The sequence below is a fragment of the Bufo bufo genome, chromosome 2 (genome assembly GCF_905171765.1).
Source record: "Bufo bufo chromosome 2, aBufBuf1.1, whole genome shotgun sequence".
NCBI classification, from domain to species: domain Eukaryota; kingdom Metazoa; phylum Chordata; class Amphibia; order Anura; family Bufonidae; genus Bufo; species Bufo bufo.
This window is the reverse complement of record NC_053390.1, coordinates 578592338-578615476: the sequence shown is the minus strand read 5'-3', so window position 1 is coordinate 578615476 and position 23139 is coordinate 578592338. Positions and strand designations below refer to the sequence as shown.

Sequence of the window (23139 nt, the reverse complement as noted above, 5' to 3'; positions counted from 1 at the left end):
AGATGGAGGATTATCCTTATGTGAGAGCTGCCAAGTGCCTGGTGAACGTCTCCCAAGGTAAAGTACCTGTCCGTCTGATTAATCTGAGTAATCATCCTGTTGCGCTTACTAAGCATTGCCCTGTTGCCCAGCTGTCCCAGGTGTCCTTCCAAGACATCATTCGTCTTCCAGTGACAGAAAAGCCGCCAGCTGCAGACAGCAGATGTTCGCCGGTGACCCAGCCACAAGTGCCCTGGTGGGAAGAGCTCCATGTAGGGGACGAGACTACCCCTCAACATCAACAAGAAGGGATTCTACAGCTTGTCAAGGAGCACCACCAGGCCTTCAGTAAGCATGCTACTGACTATGGAGAGGTTAGTGCCATACAACACACCATACCTACTGGCTCTCATCCTCCTATCAAGGAGAGATACAGACCCTTACCACCTACTTCATATCAGACTGTAAAGGAAATGATCCAAGAGATGAAAGACTCTAATGTGATCCGGGACAGCCGTAGTCCGTGGGCTGCACCCCTGGTTCTTGTAAAGAAGAAGGACGGTAGTATCCGTTTCTGTGTGGATTATAGGAAAATTAATCAAATAACCCACAAAGATGCATACCCACTGCCCCGCATTGAGGAGTCACTAACTGCTCTGGGCTCTTCTGCCTATTTCTCCACATTGGACTTGACCAGCGGCTACTGGCAAGTACCCATGGCCCCCGAGGATAGGGAAAAGACTGCTTTCACTACTCCCATGGGCCTGTTTGAATTCAATTGTATGCCGTTAGGGCTATGTAATGCCCCAGGAACTTTCCAGAGACTAATGGAACGGTGTTTGGGTCACAAAAACTTCGAAACAGTGCTGCTGTATCTAGATGACGTCATTGTGTATTCAAAAACATATGAAGACCATCTGAAACATTTGGCAGAAGTATTTGAAATCCTTATCAAATATGGCTTGAAGGTAAAGCCATCCAAGTGTCACCTGCTCAAACCTGCAGTAAGATACCTGGGGCATGTAATAAGCGGAGAGGGAGTGCAACCTGACCCTGATAAATTAGCAGCTGTCCATAATTGGCCGGTTCCTACTACCGTCAAAGAGGTGAGGAGTTTCCTTGGTTTTGCCGGCTACTATAGACGTTTTATCCCCCATTTTGCTCAAATAGCTGATCCTATCCAGGAACTCTTGAGGGGGCAACCCAAAAAGAGTCCTAGAACTCCTGTGCCCATTGAGTGGAATGAGAAAAGAGAGATAGCGTTCCAATTGCTAAAAAAGAAACTGACCGAGCCTCCAGTGTTAGGTTATCCAGATTATAGCAAGCCTTTCCATCTTTATACCGATGCTAGCAAGCGAGGCCTGGGAGCTGTGTTAGCCCAAATCCAAGAGGGAAAAGAGAGAGTGATAGCATATGCAAGCCGCTCCCTGAAAGGAGCTGAGAAAAATGACCAGAATTATAGTTCCTTCAAACTAGAGTTCCTGGCATTAGTGTGGGCGGTGACAGAAAAATTCAAGGATTATCTAGCCGCCACCCCGTTCATTGCATTCACGGACAATAACCCTCTGGCGCATCTAAATACAGCTAAATTGGGGGCCTTGGAGCAGAGATGGGCCTCTCGCCTTGCCAACTATAATTTCTCTGTAAAGTATCGTGCTGGACGCACTAATGATAACGCTGATGCTTTATCCAGGCTTCCCACAGAGACAGCTCCTGATGATGTGCGAGATGCTTGGGAAGATGTAGAGATGCCGGCTTTCTATAACAAATTTGCTCAACAGGATCAGGCTCGAGCTACCAATAACAGAGCTGCAGTTCCTTCACCCTCCAGTAGGCCTGAACCTAAGAAAGAAAGGTGGGTGAAACTACAGTCTGAAAGTAGAGTGCTGGGTGAGTTGTTGGACTTCATTACTAGTGGCAGAGCCCCTGAGAGGATCCGGCGTAAGAGTGCAGATCCTGAGCTCATCAAATTGTGGAGACAGCGCCATCAACTCTTCATACAAAAGGGCCTATTGCTACGGAGAAGCCTAGACCCAGTGTCCAACGAGAGAGTGCACCAGATTCTCATACCCCGACGAGATGCAGGTATGGTGTTGGAGATGTACCACAATCAATCCGGTCACTTTGGGGTCCAAAAAACTGAGGCTACTATCCGCCAGCGGTTTTACTGGGTAGGCATGAGAGAAGACATGGAGAAGTGGTGTCGAGAGTGTGTAGCCTGTGCCTTGAAACGAAGTGAGCACCATGATCAGAGGGCACCACTGAGACCCATTGTAAGTACCCGTCCTCTTGAACTTGTCGCCATCGACCATGTAAAACTGGAGCCTAGTCGCTCAGGGTATGCTTATGCCATGACTATTATTGACCATTTTACAAAGTTTGTTGTAGCAGTGCCTGTGAGAGACCAGACAGCCAAGACTACAGCCGAAATGTTCTGGAAGCACTTCCTCCTGCCCTATGGATGTCCGGAAAAGATCCTCACCGATCAAGGACCTGCTTTTGAGTCCCATCTGTTCCATGAACTGTGCCGCTTACACAACTGTAAGAAGATCCGGACGACGGCCTACCATCCTCAAGGTAACGGATTATGTGAAAAAATGAATCAGACCTTGATAGAGATGCTGAGGGCCGTGCCTCCTGAGAACAGAGGAGATTGGCCCAGTCTGTTGCCACAGCTCATGTTCACATACAATCATACCATACATTGTTCCACCGGGTATACCCCTTTTTACTTGATGTTTGGGCGCCAAGGGACATTGCCTGCTGATCATTCATTGGACATACATGTGCCTGATTGCATTAACCCATTACCTAACACCGACTGGGTTGCTGAGCACCAAAGGCGATTAGATGCAGCCAAAGCCATTGTTCAGGAACGTATGGACCTTGCTAGAGACCGACAGCAGAGAGACTATGATCAGGCAGCCCATGCAGAACCCTTGACCATAGGGGCCGTGGTATGGTTAAAGAATAACCGTCGTACCAGCAAATTGGACAGTAAGTGGGAGCGAAGTCCCTATGTTGTCACTGCAATCCCAAATGTTGGAACTCACACTTATGAGATCACCCGGGAAGACAAGGGATCCCAAATTGTACACCGAAACCGGTTGAAGCTCTGCCTGACACCAGAACCTAGTCCCGGGAGTTCCGGATCTGAATATCCTGTGTCAGAGTCAGCAATACCGCCCGAGGATCCTATGCAGGCTGTCAGTAATCTCAGGTATGACGCTGATCCCATGCATTGGCTTCTGACACCGTGGTTGAACTTGCTGGTGCCTGCTCCGGCACCTACTGTAGCTTCACCTCCAGAAGAGCCGGTTCAAGATGCTCCGGATCCAGTACCCCCTCTCGTGGATATTGTTGTTCCAGTTGTTCCTGTTGTTCCAGCTGTTCCTGACCAAGGTCTCACGGATGGAGACCCTCCTGTTGCTCCTCTCCCTTCTACCTCGTTGCTAAGGGAAGAGGAGACCCCTGTTTTGAGAAGGTCTACCCGGATGACCAGGGGACGCCCGCCAGTCCGTTTAGGAGACTTTGATTATTCTGGTGGTGTCTCCTCCCAAACAGTTGCCACGGGCAATACCTTGTTGGACATTTGTGCGCAAGAATGGACTCCCCCACGTGAGCCCTTGCCTGTGCTACACCCACAGGAAACCCCTGGGTAGTCCCGTTATTATGCTGTCATTTTATTGTGCAACTTCATACTAAGGAACCGTGCCCGGAGACAGACTCAAAAGTACCTGAGCCTCTGAGATTCTTATTCTTTTAAAAGTATTGTGCCCAGAGATGGACTCCACCGCATGAGAGCCTCTGTGATTAATAAGAAAAAACCTGGGTACGGACTCATGTTTGTTCTTTGAGCCTCCAAGAACTTTTATACCGTTTTATCTATTCTACTGTTCTATCATGGACTTATTCATTGTCATGGACTATCCTGGTTATAATGTTACGCTGTGCCAGGTCAGCGCCCCCGTTCCATTCATTATCCTGAGAGAAGAGAACGACGCCCCTTGTCACTACCCTTCACCTTTGCCAATTGGACCTGATGTAAATGTAAATGCAGATGAATTACATGTATGTATGCCTGCATGTCTCTATTTTCTATTTCAGGTAGAGATTCCAGTTGGGCGACCCATGATGGAGTACGAGGTCGTACTCAGCTTAAAGCAGTGGGGTATGTAGTGTACGGGAACTGTAATACCCGTCACTACCAAAGTGTCACTTGGTGTGCTGTCGTCCCTCCTAATTATGGGGAAGTTGTTATATGTCAGTTTTATAAAATGTCATGTAATGTATGTATTTTTCTGTTACTGAAACTTGCATGTACAGGCCTGCAGGGGTGTCATTCCAGCTTCTAGTCGCTAGAGGGAGCTAGAGAGCCCTAGTTTATATAAGGCCAGACAGGGAAGCAAAGGTCAGTCTAGACCACAGCTCAGAAGTTTCTAGAGCCTGAGGAAGTGTCCAGAAGCTGAGAGAGACAGAGGCAAAGATCAGGAAAGCCAGAGGTACTCAGAAAGACAGAGGAGGTACTTATGGAAGCCATAGCCAAGGATATAAAGCCAGAATTAGGTTAATGGGCCTTGGTGAAGAATTGCTGTATTCCAGGATCAGACAGAATTAGAGTGCAAGCTCCTGTGCTGCAAGTCCTGTGTTCAACACTCTGTAATTACCCTGCTATAACTGAATTGCCTGCATCGACCGAATTGCAAAATCGACTGTATGCTAAGGAACTGCGTTTCCATTATTGTCTCTGCTTGAAAACCTACTAAAGTTGGAGTTCTGTTTTAAAGCTACGTTTCCTCAATTTATTCCTGCATCTGCAAACGGCGTGCCACCGTTTACTTGGCACTGGCATCACGAACTATTTCTACCTATACCTGCCCTTGCAGAGAGTCAGCCGTACCAGGTTAGTGTATATTGCACTACATCACCCAGAAACACCTATTACACACAACTTGAGTATGCTGCACTCGCACGCCCGTCTCCCGCCATAAGGGACTCGCACGCCCGTCTCCCGCCATAAGGGACTCGCACGCCCGTCTCCCGCCATAAGGGACTCGCACGCCCGTCTCCCGCCATAAGGGACTCGCACGCCCGTCTCCCGCCATAAGGGACTCGCACGCCCGTCTCCCGCCATAAGGGACTCGCACGCCCGTCTCCCGCCATAAGGGACTCGCACGCCCGTCTCCCGCCATAAGGGACTCGCACGCCCGTCTCCCGCCATAAGGGACTCGCACGCCCGTCTCCCGCCATAAGGGACTCGCACGTCCGTCTCCCGCCATAAGGGACTCGCACGCCGGTCTCCCGCCATAAGGGACTCATTGGAGTGGCTCTTAGCTTATAGGATTTCACAATAGTCATCGACATTGGTAGGTCATACGGCCATCTGATACTATTTTCCATGGCACACCTTTCAGAAGTTTTCTTTTGTTCAATTATATTTTACAGATTAGTACTTGCGGTTCATTTCAGCCTCATTTCATTAAGAAGCTTTACCCCATGTCTTTGTCTTTCTAGGTTATCGAGTCCCGGTTGATTACTAAACCCGTCGGGTTAAGCCCCAATCTTTTCCCCAGCAGTCCTCAATTCTAAGGTTTTCATCTTGGCGGCTGCCCGGCCACATGGGCCCCTGGTGGTTGCTTCGGCCCCATGGCTCCAGGGGTCCGACCAATGGTTGTCTATCCACCTGTGCAGCTATGCTTTTGATTTTGAATGACTCACATCTTTACCTGCTTGCCAGCTTATGTTATTTAGGTTTCATTTTAGTTAATGTCCGTTATTATCTCCATTTTCTGTCATGTTTCATTTGCGTCTTTTCAGGTCATGCAGTTGAATTCATGTTGGGGGTTACCTTCCACGTCGGTCAGGTCTCGTTCCTAACAATATTTTGCCTTGCATGTCATTCAGGCCACGTAGTTTATCTTAGGCATCGCCTGCCACATCGGTCAGGCTCATGGTTTAGTTTCACCTGCACCTTATTCAGGTCACTTATTATAGTTATAATTTCTTGATTTAAATTTTTTTTTTTTAAAAACTCGGCCCGATGACAGCTTCGGCCCCATGGCTTTGGGGTCCCGATGACTGTTTTCAGTCCTGCTGGGCTGATTGCCTGGTTGGTTGTCCATCTGTGCATCTGGGCTGATTTGGCCCGTATGTATCACATACATACCTGCTTCCCTAATTTCCTAATAATCCATGTTGATCGCTCACTTTATGTTTTGACCGCAAACTGGTCCGGTTCGCCCTACAGCATCATTGTTATGTCTTACGCAGATATTTCGTCTTGCTTTAATTGTTCATGCTTTCGTTCAGGTCCTGCCAGAGGAGGAACAAGTAGGGTAATTCCCTCTAGCATTTCACTCTCTGATCGTAGTCGATCATATCTTGTCAACCAGGTCCCCGCGCAAAGTCTTTGCCTTTTTACCACGGCCAGGAATTCATTTTCGCCGGTAGCTTCATTGCAATTGCATTCCCTCATTCATGGAAGCGCTTAGACAGAATCTTGTATATTATGGATTCGTAGCTTCTTGCCGCACTAACTCAGACTCCCTACAACCACGTTGAATCGGGTTTTGGACAAGGTCCAGCATTTCCTCACGGTAGAAGATTTAGATAGGTCGGTCTTCACGTCTCAAGCATTAAAACAATTCTCAGGGGCACACAGTAGAACAACGCGCGGACCACGGCTAGCAGATAGCTGTTGTCTGGGGAACTATTCAAGGATTCTCTTCCTTTCTACATAGTTCTTTTTGGCCCTCATTCCTGCCTAGTCTAGGTAGTTATGTTTCGGTCCCACGATCTCCTGAGGCTAGGGCATTGCCGCTACTTGCACTAGAACCAAAACTTTACAAGGTTCAGTTGGTTTTCATGATCCATTTCACAACGTATTCCCGGTCCTCCATTCCGCTTTGGGGCAGTATCCGCAATATTGAGCATAATGTCTCTGGCCTTGTCATCCACAAGATGGATTGTAGGTCTCCTTCTGGTCTTGCCTCATACACCCCGAATTTTCGCTCTAGATCCCTGACGCCTTGCAGTTGGCTTGGGGATTAGTTTGCACATGCTATTCGAGTTCCTTTTCTACCCTACTTGGCTTGGTTTTTGCCCACTTATAGGCCTACCCACGATCATGGCTTAGGGCACACAACAAGCCATTTAGTCAGGTTAGCTAAGACACGCCTAGCTGTATTAGGTTGTCCCCGTTGTTTCTCTCCCTAGGGTTCTTCGGATATCTCTTGGCCATAGCCATGACCACAAGTTGGTAAGGCTGATTAGTCAGCCTGCATTTGTGGGAGGGGCGGAGGCTCTTCATATATGAGCCACAGCCTCACTCACAGGCGTGGGTTCTCAGGTGCCCCACCCTCCCTCCCTACACACATATATAAAAAATAAAAAAAACTTCTGTACCAGTGATGGTGTGGACTGTTGCATGATTGGGGGTTGGTCCATTAAGTACAATAGGAGGTGGAGTCTACATGGCTAGACCACATGAGACCTTAGATACACACTTCAGCAGACAGTATTCAACATGAAAATATTTGATAAAGGATTATTAGACTGTATCACACCTGATAGACTAAGATATAGCAGCACAGCAAACAGTACCTGACAGGACAAGCTTAGATACACACCACAACAGACAGTATCATATAAGATAAGATATACAGCTCAGCAGGCAGTATCACACATGAGAATCTTTGATAAGGGAACAGTAGAAGCAACTATATAGGAATTGTATCGCGAATGACAAAACTGGATACAGAGGCACAGTGAGCAGTATTGGACATGATGGGCTTAGATACACATCACACCAGACAGTATCATACAAGATATGATTAGATACACAGCTCAGCAGGCAGTATCAAACACAACAGGCTATGTTACAGGCTCAGCAGACTGTATGTACATGATAAAATAAGATACAGAGATGTTTTGACGTGCTTGCTTATTCAAGCTGTTTATTGCACTCTGGGGATGGTGAGAAAAGTGCCTGTGGACTGTTAGTGATTTGATGCACCAAGAGACAAACAATAACCTAGCATGATTTATGTATGGGTGTAGTAACATGGCCACAGGAGGTGTAGTGGGTGTAGTGGGCGTGGTCACTGCAGAATGATCAGAATCTGAAATGAAATGTCCTTAACCCCATAAGGACCAGACAAATGTTTCTTTTTTGCATTTTTTTCCCTACCAAAAGCCCCAACATTTAAAAATTATACATGGCCATATAATGGCTTATTTTTTGTGTTACAAGTTGTATTTTTAATGGCGCCATTTAATTTACCATATGTTGTACAATTCATTGTGTTGTGAAATTGAAAAAAAAAAATTCCGCCAGTAAAAATTATGGTGCGATTATGGTGATAGCAAATTAGCTTAGCCTTTACTATGGTTTATTACTTTAACAAAAATATAAAAACCTTTGAAAAAAATACATTTCTTTGCATCGCAATTTTCTGAAACCCATAACTTATTTTTTTATACTTGCTGCTACAGAGCTTTGTGGGTGGCCTTGTTTATTGGGGACGAACTGCAGTTTTTATTTGTACCATTTTGAGTTACTGTACGTATGACGTTTTGATCACTTTTTATTAAATTTTCTGTGCAGGACAAGGTGACCAAAAATAGTGAATCGTGCATTTTAACATGCATAGTGCAGGAAAAATATTTTAATAGTTAGAACATTTTCAAATGCGTAAAGTATGTAAATTGGGAAAGGAGTGATTAGAATTTCTTATATTTTTGTGGTTTTTCATTAGTTTTTTTTACATTTTTTAAATATTATTATCTGAAATTATTAGTCCCCTTAGGAGGATTTGTACATTAAATCTTCTCATCTTTTGTACCATAGAGTGCAATAAAATAAATAAAATCACATGTTCCATCACATGGTGATGGACCATGTGATGAATGCAGTGACGTCATCAAAAGGTCCTATTCCTCACAGAACAAGACAGAAGAGATGCCGGCTGCGCGAACAAGTGGATTAAGGTGAGTTAAATTATTATTTATTTATTTTTTAACCCCTCCAGCCCTATTTTACTATGCATTCTGTATTCGGAATGCTATTATTTTCCCTTATAACCATGTTATAAGGGAAAATAATACAATCTACACAACCTTGAACCCAAACCTGAACTTCTGTGAAGAAGTTCGGGTCTGGGTACCACATTCAGTTTTTTATCACGCGCGTGCAAAACGCATTGCAACCGCGCGATAAAAACTGAACAACGGAACGCAACCGCAGTCAAAACTGACTGCAATTGGGTACCTACTCGCTTCGGTTTGCTGCAACGCATCCGGACATGCTCGTGTGAAAGAGGCCTTAATGTCCCAGACAAAAAAAAAATCCTGTGAAAAACAAACATAGTAAAGTATCACTGGCAGGGGCGGACTGACAACTCATGGGGCCCCCGGGCAACAGGAGATTATGGGGCCCCTGTGTCCCCACCCACCCTCCAGCCCCACCCACATATTGTGCCACCCACATCACCTACACTTGGTACAGAATTTCTCTTCACTATGTTCAAAATAAATGTTTACTAATTAAAAAAATAAAAACACACCCTCCACCACAACACAAGCGTATCTCAGACTCCTGCATTTCTATGAGGAGTGTTTAGTGTGAATGCCAGTGTTGCACGTTGTGCAACACTGGACTAGGAAGTACCTCTAATGGCCGTCTGAGTGGTCACTAGAGGTGTTCCTTGGCAGTAATGTAAATACTGCCTTTTTTTCTGAAAAGGCAATGTTTACATTAAAAAGCTTGCAGAGACATGCTATAGACACCAGAACTACTACGCTTAGCTGTTGTGGTTCTAGTGACTATAGTGTCACTTAATATAGAGAAAAAAAAAGTATCAGCACAAAAGTATCAAATTAAATGGCTGTATCATTATACAAAAAGTTAAAAAAACAACTTCTGACACAAATATATAGTATTTTGCAGAATACTTTTTTTTTTTTTTACAATGTGTAGATAGTACTGTACCCCTCCCACCCCCTTCTCCATCACCCACCCCCTTCTCCAACCACCCAGCACCCTTACTCACATAAAACAAGTAATATATATAATGTAGCTTACAGTGAATTACTGTAAATACTTACAGTTCTTAAGACTCCAGCAGGCTCAGGATCAGTGGGCAGCTGGGCTCAGGGCTGGAAGTGGGCATCGCTCTGTAGTTCAGGAAGGAGACCTATAAGACGCACCTAGGTTTTAGAGGGGGACAATAAGAAATAAAATATTTTTCATTACACCTCAGGTCAGACCACCAATCAGACCCCCAATGTTAATCAGACCTCAGCTGACAGCCCCAATCAGACCCACAATGTTAATAAGACCCCAATAAGACCTCAAATCAGACCCCCAATCAGACCCCAATGTAAATGCCTCTCATCATCCCCATATCAGCCCCCATGCCTTTCATTAGCCCCATAATCAGCCCTTATGCCTCTCATCAGCCCCCATTATCAGCCCTTATGCCTCATCAGCCCCCTTTATCATCCCTTATTCTTTTCATCAGCCCCCATTATGCCTCTCAGGTCCCCCATTATGCCTTTCAGCAAACCCCATTATGCCTCTCAGCTCCCATTATGCGCCACTCAGCCCCCATTATGCCTCTCAGGCCACCCATTATGCCCTGAGCCCCAAAAGCCTAGCCATTATGCCCCCATCAAAAATAAATAAAACACTTACCTCTCCTGCTCCTGGACTCCGCCGCTCCTCACTGGCACCACAATCTTCTTCCTCCTGCTGTCTGCTGGTGCGCACAGTATGTTTCACAGAGCGACTCATGCTGTGCGCAGCCCTGCACAGCTGACAGCTGAGTACCAGGAAGCGGTGAGTACCGATCCTTCACAGCTTCCTGGTCCTCCGGTACTAATCAGCGCTTCACACGGAGCCAGCGGAGGCAGTGGCCATCGGGGCCTGACGGCGCCCCCTAGTGGCCGTGGGCCCTCAGTCCATGCCCGAGTGCACGAATGGTCAGTCCACCCCTGATTAGAGATGTCCCGGCGAACACCGCTTGTTCGTGTTCACCGCGGCGGGCGAACATATGCGATGTTCGGTCCGCTCCCTATTCGTCATCATTGTGTAAACTTTGACCCTGTACCTCACAGTCAGCAGACACATTCCAGCCAATCAGCATCATACCCTCCCTCCCAGACCCTCCCACCTCCTGGACAGCATCCATTTTAGATTCATTCGGAAGCTGCAGTGTCACAAATTTGACTAAGTTGTAATCGCAATGCGATTAATACAGGTTATATTAATCGCATTGCGAATTCAACTTAGAGCTGGGTTCCTAATGGTTGACGTTGCTTTGGCTGGTGTCACCCGGTGCGGTAGAAAGTGGTGTCACCCCTGCCCACCCCCCTTCCCCCCCGAAGCCATAATAAAGAGATAAAGAGAGAAAAAAAAAGAAGTCACTAAGTCAGCTCCAATCAGATATCTGCATAGACCCAGAGTCTTGGTCTATGTGCAGATATCTGATTGGAGCTGACTTTTTATTTTCTCTTTTGCACATAAACGTTTAAACTATATTCCTTAGTAAAAATGACCAGTCCACACCATGTGGGTCTATATTTATGAGGGCCCCCCTGAGCAAAGATTAGTAAATGTGGCCAGGTGGCCCCAGCCCACAGTTCAACCCAACCCCTTATGTCTCCTGGCCTGGGGCCATCTCTATAATAATCCACCAGTAATTTATGAATGGGGTTAGGTTATTAACTTATTATTATTGGGGTATTATTAAAATAATTTGGTCTATAAAGTCAGAGCCGCTCTACCTACCTCCTCCTCCCGGCACCAGAGACTCCTGCAGGGCAGCTGCCGCGGTGCCCCACCACTCACCAGGCTGCAGTGAGTCACACCCCCGTCCCCCTTTACCATGTGACGGCGCGACATGCTTGCTTGCTTGCAAAGTTTAGAAGTTGAACTTGTGAGTGAGAACTCCTGTGCCGGCGGGCCGCACCGGGTGACACCCCATAAGACTGGTGTCACCCGGTGCGGCCCGTACCCACCGCACCCCCCTCGCAACGCCACTGGATCTAAGTCTTAATCGCAATGCGATTAATACAGGTTATATTAATCGTATTGCGATTACAACTTAGATCTGAGTTCCTAATGGTTGTATTGCTAGAATATAACGAAGATTGAGAATATAGTGCTATATTCGTTATATTCGTCAATTCTAGCAATACAACCATTAGGAACTCAGATCTAAGTTGTAATCGCAATGCGATTAATATAACCTGTATTAATCGCATTGCGATTACAACTTAGATCTGAGTTCCTATTGGCTGTATTGCTAGAATTGACAAATATAGCACTATATTCTCAATCTTCGTTATATTCTAGCTATACAACCATTAGGAACTCAGATCTAAGTTGTAATCGCAATGCGATTAATACAGGTTATATTAATCGCATTGCGAATTTAACTTACCACACTCTGCGTCAACTATGTAATTTTCCATGGGAGTTTTGCCATGGATCCCCCTCCGGCATGCCACAGTCCAGGTGTTAGTCCCCTTGAAACAACTTTTCCATCACTATTGTGGCCAGAAAGAGTCCCTGTGGGTTTTAAAATTCGCCTGTCTATTTAAGTCTATAGCGGTTCGCCCGTTCGCGAACATTTGCTGAAAATCGCATTTTCGCGACATTTTATGTTCGCGACATCTCTACCCCTGATCACTGGTCCTATATTCTCCCTTGACTTACATCACTGAGACATGAAGCCTCAGCGGCACATACCTGCTGTCCACCACTTTCCCACCTGATTATGTACACTATATACATTCCTCTGCATAGAACATCACAGTTTAATACAGCCTAGGGTGATTTAATAAATAGTGAAACACCTGCAGATTATTACAATTTGGGGATGAATCCATAGAAATAACTCTCAGAAGGCTATTTCCAAATAAATGTGTTTTATATTTTCATATATAGTATGTAAAATTTTGGCACTATGTCTGTTTAAGATGGTGTTAGCACATTACGTATGCACTTAGTAAGGAAGCCGGTGACATACAATATAGCATTAGGAGCTTCCTATTACATAAAGGTTGATAAAATGCTTTCGAGGCTGGGTGCTCAATCATTTGTTAAAGGCTGTTTGAATATGCAGTTTATGACCTTTGAATAATTAAAAACATGAATTGAATACATAACTGTCAATATCTAACAAATTAGGCATCAATGCACATAAATTGTCCAGCAGTAGGCCATTGCATTAAACCACCCTCAGCAAGAAATGCTTAAACATACTGAGAGATCCTTGTCCCTGTTCATTTCAGTTCTGATAGTATCCTGAAGTGGAACAAATCTGATATAGAATGATACTTATCTGTATGAGCTATTATTTTATGAAAATGAATTGGAATCCCTGTATTTTATACATTTCACAATAAACAAAAGCAGTACAACCAGAGGTCCACAACCAACTAAACCTAATCTAACCAAAATCAAGACCAGCGAGGGAGTTTAACTGCAAATATGCTCCTCAGGAATGATAGGAATAGGATTTCTCCACTCTATGGTGGTCTCCAATAAACAGGTCACGAGTCCGACATATCAATTCCAAGGTTATTATGCTGACAATGTGAGTCAGGATTCAATCAAAAATAATATTGAGTTGTGTTTTCAGTCACTGATGTTCAACAGTCTCTTCAAATATTCATTAAAAGGTCATATTGCCACCAGAAGCTGTGCAACTGAACCTGGTTTCTCAATAGATATTACCATTTATAAAAGATACTGACTAGTGACTACTATGTACCGAAACAGTATGTACGGCAAGTAAAGTAGTGTGGCCACTTAAGAACAAGAATGTACAGTTATATAGTTATTAGTAGTTATAACAGTGTAAAACTTAAAAAAAAAAATATAATCATACTTACCCTCATCCATTTGATCACGAAGAGCTGGTCGCCACCATCTTTATTGAAGATCTGACGCAAAATCTCCCGTGGCCTGTGCGGATGTCATCAAGTCGGCTGGCAAATGATAACGTATGACGTCGCTGTATATGGGATTTCATGCAAAATCTTCAATCAAGATGGTGGGGGCCAGCCCGTCGTGATCAAATGGGTGAGGTAAGCAGGAGTTTTTTGTTTTTTACCGCCATTCAGGGAAAATCGATTCACTACCACCAAGCACGAGGAAATTCACCATTGAAGCAAATCACATTTTGCCTAAAATGCAGATGTATTTTGTGGACTTTGATTTGATCAACACTAGTTATTAGTCGACATTTGATAATGTCCATGCACATTGACACTTGTAAACGACGCCAAAAGTTGGTGCAATTGGGTTCTAAATAGTACAACCATAGTTCTTGAGAAATTCTCTGCACCTTAGGCCTCATGCACACGAACGTATTTTCTTTCCGTGTCCGTTCCGGGTTTTTTTTGCGGACCGTATACGGAACCATTCATTTCAAGAAGTCCGGAAAAAAAACGGAAGTTAGGGTTCGTTCACATGACCATTGCACCTTCTTGCCTGTGCTGTGGACCGCAAATTGCTGTCCGCAATGCACGGGCAAGGAGGGGTAAATCCAGAGATGCGGTGCGGAACGGAAGCACAGAACGGAACTCCACAGAAGCACTACAGAGCGCTTCCTGGGGTTCCGTTCTGTGCCTCCGCACCGCAAAAAGATAGAGCAAGTTCTATCTTTTTGCGGATTTGTCCTTTGCGGTGCAGAGGCATGGAACAGAACCCTAGGAAGCACTCCGTAGTTCTTCCATGGGGTTCCGTTCGGTGCTTCCGTTCCATACCGCATCACTGGATTTGCGGACCCATTTAAGTGAATGGGTCCACATCCGTGATGCGGAATGCACTACGTTGGTGCCCCGTGTATTGCGGACCCGCCGTATGCGGGACGCAATACGACAACGGTCATGTGAACGAGCCCTTACTTTGTGTGCATTCCATTTCCATATGTCTGTATTTCCGTTCCGCAAAAAAATAGAACATGTGCTATTATTGTCCGCATTACGGACAAGGATAGTACTGTTCTATTAGGGGCCAGCTGTTCCGTTCCGCAAAATACGGAATGCACACGGATGTCATCCATATTTTTTGCGGATCCGTTTTTTGCGGACCGCAAAATACATAGTCATGTGCATGAGGCCTTACTCGACTGTGCATGAGGCCTTACTCGACAAAAAAGCATGGTTTACTAGAAGGGGGTGTGGCGTCACAAGAAAGGACCATGGCCTAATATGCATCACAATTCTGCCATAAAATTCTGTCTCAAAATAAGCCAACCTATAGATTTTACAGAGCTGGATAAAAGTGTCAGCGCCTGAGTCACTGTGATAAATCTGGTGCAGGTTCATCTTTAGGATTAGTAAATCTGCCCCATTGTTACTGAATTAAAGTCTACCTGTTGTTTCCATTTATTGTGTAAGGACAGGGATGCTAAACATTTTTGTATGGAGTAAAAATTCTTCTTAGCAAAGCTCAAACTGCGCGTTGCTAAGGAGAGTCTTCAGTTCCACCGAGCACTGAAGATGCAGGTGTGTAACAAGTCAGATAGGCAAGTGACTGACACATGTAGATAGTCAGAGACTGGGGTAGTGACAAGAGGCTGGCGGGAAGCCTCTGTATGTTACAATTAGAGATGAGCCAAGTTCTCTAAAATTCGATTCGGCTGATTCACTGAATTTTACTAAAAAATCAGCTTTGTGATGAATTACTTGGTAGTGAAGTGCATTTCTTTGTAAGTAGCGGGTGACAGGGAGCGGATATTGCGCTGTCCACCCGTCATTGAACCCCTCAGATGCCGCATTCGTTGCTGATAGCGGCACCTGCGATCCATATTAACCTCCTAAAGCCTCATGCACATGTCCGTGAAACACGGTCCGTGTGATACCGGCCTGGATTTCTTCTGAGTGCAGGAGTGCACGGGGTCATTGGTTGCTATGATGCCGTGCGCTTCCTGCTGCCGCCGCAGTACAGTAATACACTGGTATGATCTATTATTTAAAAAAATTGAAATCATACTTACCTCATGTTGAAGAAGCCGCAGCGGCCATCTTTCTTGAAGACCCAGCGCGAAATCACATGCAGCAAGTGATGACATCATCAAGTTGGCCGGCTTGGTGACGTCATATGTTACCGCACACAAGATTTTGTGTGGGATCTTCAAGCAAAATGGCCGCGGTGACCTCTTCACCCTCAAATGGATGAGGTAAGTATGATTTTTTTAATTTTTACCACCATTTCAGGGAAAATGGATTCGTTGGCACGAAGCATGACAAAATATGGCTTCGCGGCCAACCACATTTTTCCTGAAATTTGGATCGAACTCCACTTCGTGAACTTCTATTCACCAAACACTAGTTACAATGACAGACATTTGTAAGCACTTTTCTCACAGTCACTCAAAAGCAGTGGCTTCCATATAGGTGCTCAAACCCAACACCCTAACTTCATAGGAAGCATATTTTGCCCTTTTTAAAAAAAATATTTTTGGAGTATTGGATGAAGTCCACCCAGACATGAGAAGAACATACAAACTCCATGCAGATGTTGTACTAGTTCGGATTCATACCAGGGCTAACCACATATGCTGATCGTATAGAATTTAGGGAAGCAGATACACCTGGACCTTTTGCATGAACAGGCCATCCCATTTTGTTTTAATTGTAAACCCTGCTGCACCCAACATCTCCAAAACCATCAAACAGAAGCTCTTACTTATAGCCTATAGATGGTAGACATTCATATGTCAAAACTTAATAGGATAGATTTATCCAAACTTGGTATAAAGGAAAACTGGCTTAGTTCCCCATAGCAGCCAATCGGATTCCACTTTTCATTATTCAGAGATCCTTTGGAAAATCATTGGAAAATGAAAGGTGGAATCTGATTGGTTGCCATTGGCAACTAAGCCAGTTTTCCTTAACACCAGTTTGATAAATCTTTCCCTAAAAGTACTATAAATGGACCTGATGTCTAATTATAGCATGTCAGCAGTACCCTTAACAAACTACAAATAAAATACAATGTACAGTAGTATAGAACTATACTACAGCAAAGCAGTTAACAAAATTCTGGTATGTCTATTTCATTAAACTGCAATACAAAGCATACAAATAAAATGGTCAGCACTTACAAATAGTTGATTAATGATATCCTGGATATCTTGATGTCCATACTTTTCAGCCATTTTAGCTGGATCATCCCCATATTTGTTAGTGATTCTGCAAATGGAATCTGCTGCTGGGCTTTGCATTAGCAAAAGTGCCACCTCTTTGAGTCCAAGCTTTGCGGCACAGTGCAGTAAAGTGGGTATTTCTTCTGAGCTGCCACCTAGAATACAAATGCATAAAGAGTTAAATAAATACATAATTGATCTCTGTTTAAATTGTTATTTATATGGTAGTTCATAAAAAAACAAAAAAAACTTCCATATAAATACAGAGCATGAAGGATATGCATTAAATATTTGATAGATGGGGTCCTGCATATAGGAGGAGATTCAATGAAGAAGTGGCTATGCACAACTCAATGGGGAAAATTTTCTAATCCTTTAGACAGCGTAAACTTAGGCAGCCTAAAGATACACCACATATAGTATATGTAGTGGCTCATGCTGGATGATAAATTTGGTGCACTAACTTTATACTATATATTTTGACACAAATTTGGAGTATCCAAAGGTCATAAGCCCTTTCCAACAAAGCTACACACATTCCACTCTAAATATTCATCTTGGTGAGCTAGGTGCAGTGGAGTTTTCTAAAGCTGCGTGGTTAGATGCTGTGGGGCTGTGGGGCCAGTGCAGGGACTGGGAATCTTGTCAAATTTGAGGGACGCATGGATTCCACTCAGTATCAGCAGATTCTGGAGACCAATGTCCAGGAATCAGTGACAAAGCTGAAGCTGCGCCGGGGCTGGATCTTTCAACAAGACAACGACCCTAAACACTGCTCAAAATCCACTAAGGCATTTATGCAGAGGAACAAGTACAACGTTCTGGAATGGCCATCTCAGTCCCCAGACCTGAATATAATTGAAAATCTGTGGTGTGACTTAAAGAGAGCTGTCCATGCTCGGAAGCCATCAAACCTGAATGAACTAAAGATGTTTTGTAAAGAGGAATGGTCCAAAATACCTTCAACCAGAATCCAGACTCTCATTAGAACCTACAGGAAGCGTTTAGAGGCTGTAATTTCTGCAAAAGGAGGATCTACTAAATATTGATTTCATTTCTTTTTTGTGGTGCCCAAATGTATGCACCTGCCTAATTTTGTTTAAACAATTATAGCACACTTTCTGTAAATCCAATAAACTTCATTTCACTTCTCAAATATCACTGTGTGTGTCTCCTATATGATATATTTAACTGACATTTTTTATTGTAACAACCAACGATTTATACAGGAAAATCATGACTATTAACAAGGTTGCCCAAACTTTCGCATCCCACTGTATATATTTTCTTATTTTCCTCCTGAAAAACCTAGGTGCGTCTTATCATCAGGTGCATCATATAAAGCGAAAAATATGGTAAATAAATACACAGATTAATGTAAGGCCCTGTTCACATCATGTTGATATGTACTGTTTGTTCAGATTAGAAAAAGGCACATTTAAAACATTTTTATTCTGACTACATATCCTGTTGTCATTTATGTCTATTATGCAGAAACAAGATCTGCCCAGATCCAGTGCTTTAAAAGGACAGTAAATCCTTAGGCTTCATGTACACAACCATATATTTTAGATGTGTGCTATCTGCATTTTTTGTGGATATCACTCCGACTCATTCATTCTCATGGGGTCTTGCGGAGCCGTGAGGCCATTCCGCAAATTGCAGAACATGTCTTATTGCAGAGAAGAATAGCCATGACTATTACAGAATGCACACAGAAGGTATCTGTTGTTTGCAGACTTGAAACCTTAGACTACACAGAGATATGGTACAATGGAAAGATTTGCACCTGTTCTGTGTTTGTGACCCGCATCTTGGCTTACAAATACTAATGGAATTCACTGATATGTGAAAAAGGCACCTGCATGATTTTTGTGTCCTGTTTTTTTTTTACTCATTTAGCTCTGACATATTCTGCAGCACTCTATAGACATTAGCATCACTTACTGTCTCCTTTGGAACTCATAATCTAAATTCCCTTTCAGTATGTCTTTGGGGTATGCGTGTAAACCCACCCAAACACTGGAGGAACATACTGTACAAATGTCATGCAAATGCTCTTGATAAGATCCAAACCCAGGCCCCCTGCACTGCAAGGCACCAGTGTTGACTACTGAGCCATCGTGCTGTTGCATTATGTTTTAATTGTAAATATGATAAAAAATAAAACCTTATCTTTCAACAATATGCAAAAAATGTGTGAAACAAGCCTTGCAACATAATAATAATACTAATATTTATATAGCACCACCGTATTCCGCGGCACTTTACAAATTGAAAGTTCATGTACAAAACAAAAGACATGACAACGTAACTGGCTAATATACAAACTGAAACACTAGGAGTGAGGCCCCTGCTCTCAAGAGCTTACAATCTATGAGGAAATGGGGGTGACACAAAAGGTAGTACACAATGACACAATGAAACAACGCAATAAAAAAAAAAAACTGCCTAAGCCTAAGAATTACAATTGTGACAATATTACAATTAAATACACTACCTTGAAATAAAGAGAAACCATTCTGTGACTTTATGACCAGAATATTAACACAAAGACAGTGCATCATGACATCACTAAAATCTAACAGCCTATAAATGAAGGCATTAGCCACTGTGAAATCACTACAATACAGAGGGGTGAATCTAGATTTTCTGCTGCCTGAAGAGGAACATTTCCCATCACATGTAACACCAGTTCTATTGGATTTATAAAGATATAGGTGTTTATCCAAGGTTGAAAAAGAAAAACTAAACGTGAAAGATATTACAAAATAAGTAGAGTTGAGCGAACACCTGGATGTTCGGGTTCGATGAGTTCGGCCGAACTTTCGAAAAATGTTCGGGTTCGGGATCCGAACTCGACCCGAACTTCATCCCGAACCCGAACCCCATAGAAGTCAATGGGGACCCGAACTTTTGGGCACTAAAAAGGCTGTAAAACACACCCGGAAAGGGCTAGAGGGCTGCAAAAGGCAGCAAAATGTAGTTAAATCCCCTGCAAACAAATGTAGATAGGGAAATGATAAGTTAACATAAAATAAATAAAAATTAAACAATATTAATTGGAGTGAGGTCCCATAGCACAGAATCAGGCTTCAAGTCACCCACCAATGGAGAAGGTCACTTACTATTATTTTGACCACAGCACCCAGACAAAGGAGAGAGGTCCCACAGCAGAGAACCAGGCATCATATCACCCACCACAGGAGTAGGCCACCATTTAGTTACTTTGACCCCTACACCCAGACGGAGGAGAGAGGTTACACAGCAGAGAATCAGGCATTTAGATCACCCACCACAGGAGTAGGCCACCATTGAATCAGACCCCGGCAACCATGTCAGATGGCACAAGCATAAGCTTTATATCAATCAGCACAGGAGAAGGCGACTTTGACAGACTTTGACCCCTACACCCGGACGGAGGAGAGAGGTTTCAAAGCAGAGAATCAGGCATTTAGATCACCCACCACAGGAGTAGGCCCCAATTTAATGGGACCCCGGCAACCATGTCAGATGGCACAACCATCAGCTTCATATGAATCAGCACAGGAGAAGGCGACTTTGAAAGACTTTGACCCCTACACCCAGACGGAGGAGAGAGGTTTCAAAGCAGAGAATCAGGCATTTAGATCACCCACCACAGGAGTAGGCCCCCATTGAATCAGACCCTGGCAACCATGTCAGATGGCACAACCATCAGCTTTATATCAATCAGCACAGGAGAAGGCGACTTTGAAAGACTTTGACCCCTACACCCAGATGGAGGAGAGAGGTTTCACAGCAGAGAATCTGGCATCATATCAGCCACCACAGGAGAAGCCACCATTGAGTTACTTTGACCCCCGCACCCAGGAAGAGGAGAGAGGCACCACAGCACATATTCTGGCATCATATCAGCCACCACAGGAGAAGCCACCATTGAGTTACTTTGACCCCCGCACCCAGGAAGAGGAGAGAGGCACCACAGCACATATTCTGGCATCATATCAGCCACCACAGGAGAAGCCACCATTGAGTTACTTTGACCCCTGCACCCAGGAAGAGGAGAGAGGCCCCACAGCACATATTCTGGCATCATATCAGCCACCACAGGAGAAGCCACCACTTAGTTACTTTGACCCCTTCACCCAAACAGAGGAGAGAACCCCGGCAACCATGTCAGATGGCACAACCATCAGCTTCATTTCAATCAGCACAGGAGAAGGCGACTTTGAAAGACTTTGACCCCTACACCCAGACGGAGGAGAGAGGTTTCACAGCAGAGAATCAGGCATTTAGATCACCCACCACAGGAGTAGGCCCCCATTGAATCAGACCCTGGCAACCATGTCAGATGGCACAACCATCAGCTTTATATCAATCAGCACAGGAGAAGCCACCATTGAGTTACTTTGACCCCTGCACCCAGGAAGAGGAGAGAGGCCCCACAGCACATATTCTGGCATCATATCAGCCACCACAGGAGAAGCCACCATTGAGTTACTTTGACCCCCGCACCCAGGAAGAGGAGAGAGGCACCACAGCACATATTCTGGCATCATATCAGCCACCACAGGAGAAGCCACCATTGAGTTACTTTGACCCCTGCACCCAGGAAGAGGAGAGAGGCCCCACAGCACATATTCTGGCATCATACTAACCACCACAGGAGAAGCCACCATTGAGTTACTTTGACCCCTGCACCCAGGAAGAGGAGAGAGGCCCCACAGCACATATTCTGGCATCATATCAGCCACCACAGGAGAAGCCACCATTGAGTTACTTTGACCCCCGCACCCAGGAAGAGGAGAGAGGCACCACAGCACATATATGTTTTCCCAACCCCAGCACATTAGTTTGCTAATTCCAGATGTATGAAACGCAGGCCTAACTGTATCTAGTATATTGAACGCCAGATAAACTAACTTGGCCTTTTTTAAATAAAAAAAAAATTCCCTCACTGGAATACTTTCAGTCTTTTGACTGTATGGATTACAGATGGAATGACTGTTATATGTGAGTACCGCTTTCTTTGACAGATTCTAGTATGGGTACATATATGTTTTCCCAACCCCAGCACATTAGTTTGCTAATTCCAGATGTATGAAACGCAGGCCTAACTGTATCTAGTATATTGAACGCCAGATAAACTAACTTGGCCTTTTTTAAATAAAAAAAATTCCCTCACTGGAATACTTTCAGTCTTTTGACTGTATGGATTACAGATGGAATGACTGTTATATGTGAGTACCGCTTTCTTTGACAGATTCTAGTATGGGTACATATATGTTTTCCCAACCCCAGCACATTAGTTTGCTAATTCCAGATGTATGAAACGCAGGCCTAACTGTATCTAGTATATTGAACGCCAGATAAACTAACTTGGCCTTTTTTAAATAAAAAAAATTCCCTCACTGGAATACTTTCAGTCTTTTGACTGTATGGATTACAGATGGAATGACTGTTATATGTGAGTACCGCTTTCTTTGACAGATTCTAGTATGGGTACATATATGTTTTCCCAACCCCAGCACATTAGTTTGCTAATTCCAGATGTATGAAACGCAGGCCTAACTGTATCTAGTATATTGAACGCCAGATAAACTAACTTGGCCTTTTTTAAATAAAAAAAATTCCCTCACTGGAATACTTTCAGTCTTTTGACTGTATGGATTACAGATGGAATGACTGTTATATGTGAGTACCGCTTTCTTTGACAGATTCTAGTATGGGTACATATATGTTTTCCCAACCCCAGCACATTAGTTTGCTAATTCCAGATGTATGAAACGCAGGCCTAACTGTATCTAGTATATTGAACGCCAGATAAACTAACTTGGCCTTTTTTAAATAAAAAAAAAATTCCCTCACTGGAATACTTTATGGCTTTTCACTGTATTGATTACAGGTGGACTGGTATTAGTAGGGGTGACACAAGCACACCCAAGTCCCTGATGTAGGATTTCTATGGCACAGACCACTATTACAAGTGATTAATGGACGTTGGGAGAGATTGTGC

At 44.0% G+C, this 23139-nt stretch overlaps 1 protein-coding gene across 3 annotated transcripts in view; it reads right to left on the bottom strand.

Moving 5' to 3' along the window:
- Positions 1–23139, bottom strand: part of BANK1 (B cell scaffold protein with ankyrin repeats 1) — a 713259-nt gene that overhangs the window by 380121 nt on the left and 309999 nt on the right. For all 3 annotated transcript variants that reach the window (XM_040418216.1, XM_040418217.1, XM_040418218.1), the window contains exon 7: positions 17100–17296. In XM_040418216.1, the coding sequence (XP_040274150.1) occupies positions 17100–17296 (197 nt within the window). The remainder of the gene's footprint in view (positions 1–17099; positions 17297–23139) is intronic.